General features: G+C 35.0%; 1 protein-coding gene across 1 annotated transcript; it reads left to right on the top strand.

The window, feature by feature from the left end:
* Nucleotides 1–2,835: 2,835 nt before the first annotated feature.
* Nucleotides 2,836–5,746, top strand: LOC114292893 (Phosphoglycerate mutase family protein). The gene is made up of 5 exons (XM_028236907.2): nt 2,836–3,190; nt 3,270–3,515; nt 4,000–4,081; nt 4,710–4,924; nt 5,011–5,746. Exons 1-5 carry the CDS (start codon nt 2,973–2,975, stop codon nt 5,129–5,131), a joined length of 882 nt encoding a protein of 293 aa, XP_028092708.2. The 5' UTR covers nt 2,836–2,972; the 3' UTR covers nt 5,132–5,746.
* The last annotated feature ends 1,269 nt before the right edge of the window (nt 5,747–7,015 follow it).

Raw genomic sequence — 7,015 nt, 5'->3', positions numbered from 1 at the left:
GACCGGACAGGTACAGCCCGGTGTGAATTTAGCTCGGCTGAAAAGGCAAAAAGGGTTTTTACTCGGCTGGAAAGGCTAAATGGCTTTAGCTTGGCTGGTAACAGGTAATCCCTATCATGCTACGCAGATGGAATTATGGGGCAATTGAGAGGGTAATTTATACTTATAAATTGGGCCGAGCTGGGTAATGGGCTGTTATGGGCCACATTGCAAAGGGCTAAGTAAAATGGCCATGAAGTCACTCCGGCTCAAGAAAGGTGTAAAAGTTACTCCGGCTCAAAAGAGGTATAAAAGTTACTCCGACCCAAGAGAGGTGTAAAGTTACTCCGATCCGCGAGAGACCTGAAGTTACTCCGGTCCCAAAGAGCTTATGGTAAGTTTGGTCGTCACTCACAAAGTTATCCCGGTTTGTACCAGAGTATTGGTTATTCCGGTCTAAACATACTGTGGTTAGCATTAAAAAAAGCCGAGGTAAGAGCAGTAAATGGAAGAGCCGAGCTAATGTTATCTCGGTCCAGTCTGCGGCTTAGCATAACCATGCTTACCTCGGTCATGTAAAGTCTGACCATGGTAGATCCATCTCACTTGGTTTATGTAGTGAGGGGGGTGTTGAAGGATAGGCATTATCTTTCAAGAGTATGAATCCTAGGAGGACTCTACAATGAGGAGTAAAAGTCCTACTAGGATTATGCCACGCGGAACCTATAAAAGCTTACAACATCACCTATGGAGAGGTAACACACGACTTTGATACACAGAGCTTTTTGTCTTTGTCTATTTTGCTGACTTAGGCATCGGAGAGGTATCCGGCACACACCCGCCGGCTAGCTCACGTTTGTGTTTTCAGGGAATAAGGCGACGACGTTCGGAGGAGCGCAGACTTGATCAACAGGATTATACGAGAAGGTTTATTTCTTTCCTGTACATCTATTATCTAGGTAAGAAAATAAAAGAAATGATTGTATTTTCTCAATATCATGTTTGAATGAGTAAGATATGAGTATGATTTCTTTTTTCTTCTTGTGTATTTTAAGAGGTAATTTTGTTACTATAATATTTTACAAACAATCAATTTGTTTTTCACCAAATCTCACCACTTTTGGTGATAAATGAAATAAACTTAGGCTTCATTTGGGAATATGCTATTTTAGTAACTTTTTAATTTTTTGACTAAAATATGAGGTAAAAAATTAGTATGTTTAGAATGACTTTTTGATTTTTTTACGAAAAAAATGTGCAAAAAATAAAGAAAAAACAGAATCTTTGACTTTTGGTATAGATTATAGGCTTTTTTGATTCTTTTAGTAATTTTTATTTTTATTTTTAGGCTAAAAATGTTGCATGCAAAAGTAGGCATTAATAAGAGAATTATTTTTCTTACTATTTTTTATCATTTCTCACTCAACTTATAAATCAAAAATGAGAAGAAAAAAAAAGAAGTCATATTTCTAATCATTTCTTACAAATCACCCTATCCAAATGAAGTGTAAACAAATTTTATTTACAAAAAATAAAAAAATAAAAAAAAGGGAAAATTATTTATACGTCTTATTAGGAAGACTTATACTACATATGGTCTTACTAAAAAACTTATGTTCCCATAAGTCTTGTGGGAAGTTTGTTGACACATTTACCCTCATATATTAGTTGTTAATATCATAAATAATAGTAAAACCATATATAGGAAATTAAATGTTACCATAGATCATATCTATATAAACGTAACGTAACGTGACACCTACATAAACGTAACGTGACACCTACATAAACATAACGTGACACCTATATGTAACGTGACACTGACATAAACGTAACGTGACACCTATGATCTATGACAACATTCAATTTCCTAATAGGAAATTGAATATTACCATAGATCATATCTACATAAACGTAACGTAACGTGACACCTATATAAACGGAACGTGACACTTATGATTTATGACAACATTCAATTTTATATAGGAAATTGAATGTTGCCATAGATCATATTTATATGAAACGTAACGTGACACCAACATAAACCAGCAACATTTTCACATTCAATTTAAAAAAATAAAAACTCATTAAGTTTGCAAAACGTAACGTGACACGTTACGTTACGTTTATGTAGGTGTCACGTTACGTTATGTTTATGTAGGTGTTACGTTATGTTACGTTTATGTAAGTGTCACGTCACGTTACGTTTATGTAGGATCTTGTGGAATATATTCCTATCTAAATAGGGTTTGAGACTCTATAAGAAATTACACAGGACTTAGACTAGCATAAGTGTCTGAAAAATGACTTATAAATAAGTCTCCCTAAAAATAAATCTATTTTGTGTTTTTTTATAAACAGAAAATAAAACTGACAACGTAAACAAACAACTAGTTAAACTAAAAACTCTCAGAAAATAAAATTTTTATTTCAATTTATTTAAGTAATTTATATCTTAAAATAATAATAATAATAGGGTAAATTACAATTACACTCTTTAAGGTTTGGGTTTAATACATATTACTCCTGACATTTGGAAAATTACACTAATCCCATGTAATTGTAATTATTTATACGAAATGAATATATTAAACTCATACACTCTCTCTTTTTTTACTTTACTTTACTTCTTCTATTTTTGTTTTCTTTCCTTTATTTTACTTTTTTTTTTCAATGCAATTTCCTCTATTTTTATATTGGGAATTGTTATTTTTTACATAAGTAATAATTTGTGGAATGAAACTATTAATCATAGGGACAAGAATGTAATTATCAAAACGTTAAAAAATAAAATGTAATTGAATCGAATTTAAGGAGGTGTGAGTATAATTTGCCCTACAAAAAAAAAAAAACTATAGGCACCAAACGAGCTAGACCAAGCCAACCTGTGCATTGCTGCCGTTATCTATGCTTGTCCCTCATCCCGCGCCAGTTATTCTGATAGCAGTTAAGATAACTGCCCAAAGGTCAGAATTCATCACTGTTGAATTCCAATGTTAACAGCATTTGCCTCCCACACCCCAACTCCTCCTTCACACCCATCCTCTCTCCATCCACCCTTAACCCCCCAAAATGTCCCCAACAACCCCTTCTTCACACCCACCAACCGCCGCCACATCCTTGCTTCCCTTGCCATCACCCCCTTCTTATCCATACGCTCAGCCGAAGCTCGCGGTCTCTTCCAAATGCCCCCTCCTCGACTCAGCAATCGGTATATCTAATCTACATAACTAACAATTCATGTATATTCATGTTTATGGATTGTGTGGTGATTGGGTTTTGATTTTTAGGTACTTTCTTGTTAGAGCTGGGGAGTCTGAATTTGAGAGCTTGGGGATCATTAACACAAACCCAGTTGCCAAGACTTCCATGGATAGTGGGTTATCTGAGAAAGGGAAGAAGCAGACTATCAGAGCTGCTCTTCAATTGAAGACATTGGGGGCTTGCGAACTGAATTGTTGGGTTTGGCCTTCCATTACCCAGAGAGCTTATCAGGCTGCTGAGATTATTGCTGCTGTCAATGGTGTCAATCGCAGGTATTATATCCAATTGGGTACCAACACAATTCAATTAATATAAAATGGGGAAATGTGATTATGGGTTTTCAGTAATCAATTGATTTTTTTTTATACCAAAGTTTCTTGTTGGTGATTTTAGACTTTTGATTTTGAAATTTGTGTAAAAACTGATATGCATCTATAAGAAACTGTTTGATTCATTTGCATTGCAATCTGTTGTTATATTTGGTCCATTAGAATGAGCTGGAATGGAATGATAATGTTCGTTTGTTCACTAAAAAAATTATGGAAAATGCATTGCAAATGGAATATCATTCATCATTGTTAGGGAATGGAATGGTCATTCTATAAGGAGACTAAGAATTGACCATTCCATTCCAATCTACTTTCATTCCCGTGAACCAAACACTACCTATATGTTCAATCCTATTCTTCTTTATTTTATTTGTATATATAGTGGTTTTGTTGTAACTATTACCAATTTTTTATTTTTTTATTGCAGTCAAATAGTCCCCGAGTACAGTTTTTTGGATGCTCGTGGTTTGGGAGCTTATGAAGGCAAGAACTTGGAATCTGTCTCTGAAGTAAGCATTGAATATTTAAAAAAATTTAGAAGACTTTCTTCATGATTTTATACTCTTACTGTTCTGAAGGATAAGATTTGAAATTAATTAATACATGCCTAGTGGTTGTTTGTAAATGTTTCACTCTCTCTACCCCAGAACAGGAGTGGTGTATCCGTATAGTTTTAAGGCTATGTTTGGATGACAAGAATCAAAGAGTAGGAACATAATCGTATTACCGAGAATTTCATTACCAGTAATTATCCTCCTGAGGTAGTTAGTGTTTGGTTTGGTTAGGAATCCTCTATAGGAATATAATATAATTTTAAATTTTAAGAGTCAATTTATTTGTTTTATTAAATCAATCACATTCCTTCAGGAATGTGTGATTCACACGGGGAATGTCAGAAAATAGGATTTGCACTAGTGTTGTAATCTCCTCCTTTTTTAGGAACAAAACTAGGAATCACATTCCAATTCTTGGACGCACCCAAACAACGGAATGAAAGAGACTTGGAATGAGATTCCCAGCCCACCTCTCCATTCCTATCATCCAAACATGACCTAAGGTTAAGATTTTGTGACAAATGTATTTTGAACAAGGGAGCTAACATGTGAATTAAGAATTGTTTACCTGAAAATGCCACAGGTATATGCATCAGATAGTCTTTCTCAAAATATTAAGCCACCCCCTATTAATGACGGAACACCAAATGAGAGCGTGGCAGATGTGTTTGTTCGTGTTACTCAACTCATGTCAATTCTTGAAACCCAGTACTCTGAGGACACTGTCATTATTGTCTCACCCGATTCTGACAATTTAACAATCCTACAAGCTGGTTTACTTGGACTTGATCTCCGAAGGTAACTAGATAATCAATATCTACTACCACTAACTAGCTATCTACAGTATGGTCTGCGATAATTTGCCTTCATTCTTGATTTCACAGGCATAGGGATCTCTCTTTTGGTCCCGGTGAAGTCAGATTTGTTGACACTAGTAGCATTCCTACTTACAAGCAGCCTGCATCGGCTTTATACAAGTGTTTAAATCCTCCAAGCTGTAATTGAAACCATTTACTTGGAACTTTATGCTTTTTGGTACGTGAGCACAATTGGGATTCAGGGCAGCTAAATTGTATCTATTTGTCCATATAAATTTATTTTGATTTTTATGGAAGTCACAGATCATATAGTTGATTCTAGTAGCTAAGCTACAAAAGTTCAAAACTAGTCACAGAATCTTTCAGATTTCACATACTTGACACAACCAAGACCTAAATAAAGATTTGGGTCATGCGCATCCTGATTATGTGACATTGTCCATCGTGGTTGGCACATTTACATTTATGGGATCAAACTCTTATCACTATTTGATGATCAGTTGGTCAGCACAACAGGCTCCAGAACAAGCTCATTGGAACATTTGGCTGTACATGGTTGTCTGTTATGTTGCAACATCAATCTTAAGGTTTATCATGTTTAAGAACATGTAGAGGTATCACCATTTTCTTCAATATTTTCCTGTACAAACTTTAGCTTTCTTTTTATTCTTTACTTATTCTTCTTTGGGGATTTTGTCAATCCTCAATTTAGGCTTAGTTTGTAGCTTCTGTCTATTATCATAAACTTAACTATCAACCATTTGTCAAGTGGTTTTATTGGGCATTCTTTTTGTGCAACAAACTTGAGTTGAGGTATCAATTTCTTATTCCTGATTCTGGAACATAGCTGTCGAAAATTTTCAGGGCCCTCAAGGCTGACACTTTTGGCGCAAGTTGTAATAGTGAATGAGGCTTCTCTGTGAAGAGCACATCAGCTTTGCATTTTATAGGTATGGCTCCAATGGTAAGATGTTGAATCTTGTCTCTCATCGACAAAGCAGATTACATATGACAGCATGTAAAACTTCTTAGTTTGATGAACTTTTTCACTAGTGACACGTATGCAAGGTTGTGAAAAGCGGTTGCGGTCGCCGTAACGGTGGCGGTGGCGGTGGCGGTGGCGCGGTTGTGGTTGCGGGGTGTAAAGGCCGTAGCGTAACGGTTGAGGTAACCGGAACCGTGAATTTTTTTATTTTTCGCACAATTTGAAAAAAACTTACCGATATGCACATTTTTTTTCCATGATCGTATTTATTGGGTTTTAAAATAAATATTGATTAATTTTTATAAATTTTTTAATTTGATCCAATATATTTTGTATTTTTAAATCATTACAAACTGAGTTTTTTACATTTTATTTTAATAATTAATGACTTTATATTATACAAAAAATCAATCACTAACTATTATATATAAGATAAACAATGACAAAAGTAAGAGAATAAATAAAAGGCTAAATATATATATATATATATATATTAATCAAGCCAAATAGTGGCCACACTTATTATTATTATTATTATTATCAAACAATATATAGATAGATACACACAAACAAAATGATTGAGTGATAGCAGCTGAATATAATAGTATAAGTTTTACAGTTTCAACAAATCAATAATATGTTCTTCATTTTCCCTCTTCTCTCTCTCTATCTCTTGTTCCTCCATCTTCCCTCTTCTCTCTCTATCTCTCTTCCCCATTTTCAACTTTTTTTTTTCGAAAAAAGCAATTCCGAACCGTTATGTAACGGTGCGTAACAGGCCATTACGGCCGTTACAGCACCGTTACGACCGCTATAGCAGCCGCTACAGCCGATACACCTGTGAATCTCAATCACACCGCAAAAGCGGCCGTAACGGGTGGCGGTAACGACCACAACCGTTACGTAACGGTTGCGGCCGCTTTTTAAAACCTTGCACGTATGATTTTTTCTCCTGTTTTGGTGAATTGCATTGGACTTGATTTATTACATGATTTAGTGCTAGAAGCAGAGTTTGTTTATCTATGTGAGTGATTGCCTTATAAATGAAACCAATCAGTCTGATGGTTTCATACTTGTTAAAATGTG

The sequence above is a fragment of the Camellia sinensis genome, chromosome 15 (assembly GCF_055761805.1).
Source record: "Camellia sinensis isolate YWXY chromosome 15, ASM5576180v1, whole genome shotgun sequence".
Taxonomy (NCBI): Eukaryota; Viridiplantae; Streptophyta; class Magnoliopsida; order Ericales; family Theaceae; genus Camellia; species Camellia sinensis.
The sequence above is the reverse complement of the archived record's forward strand: the minus strand, read 5'-3'. Positions and strand labels throughout refer to the sequence as shown.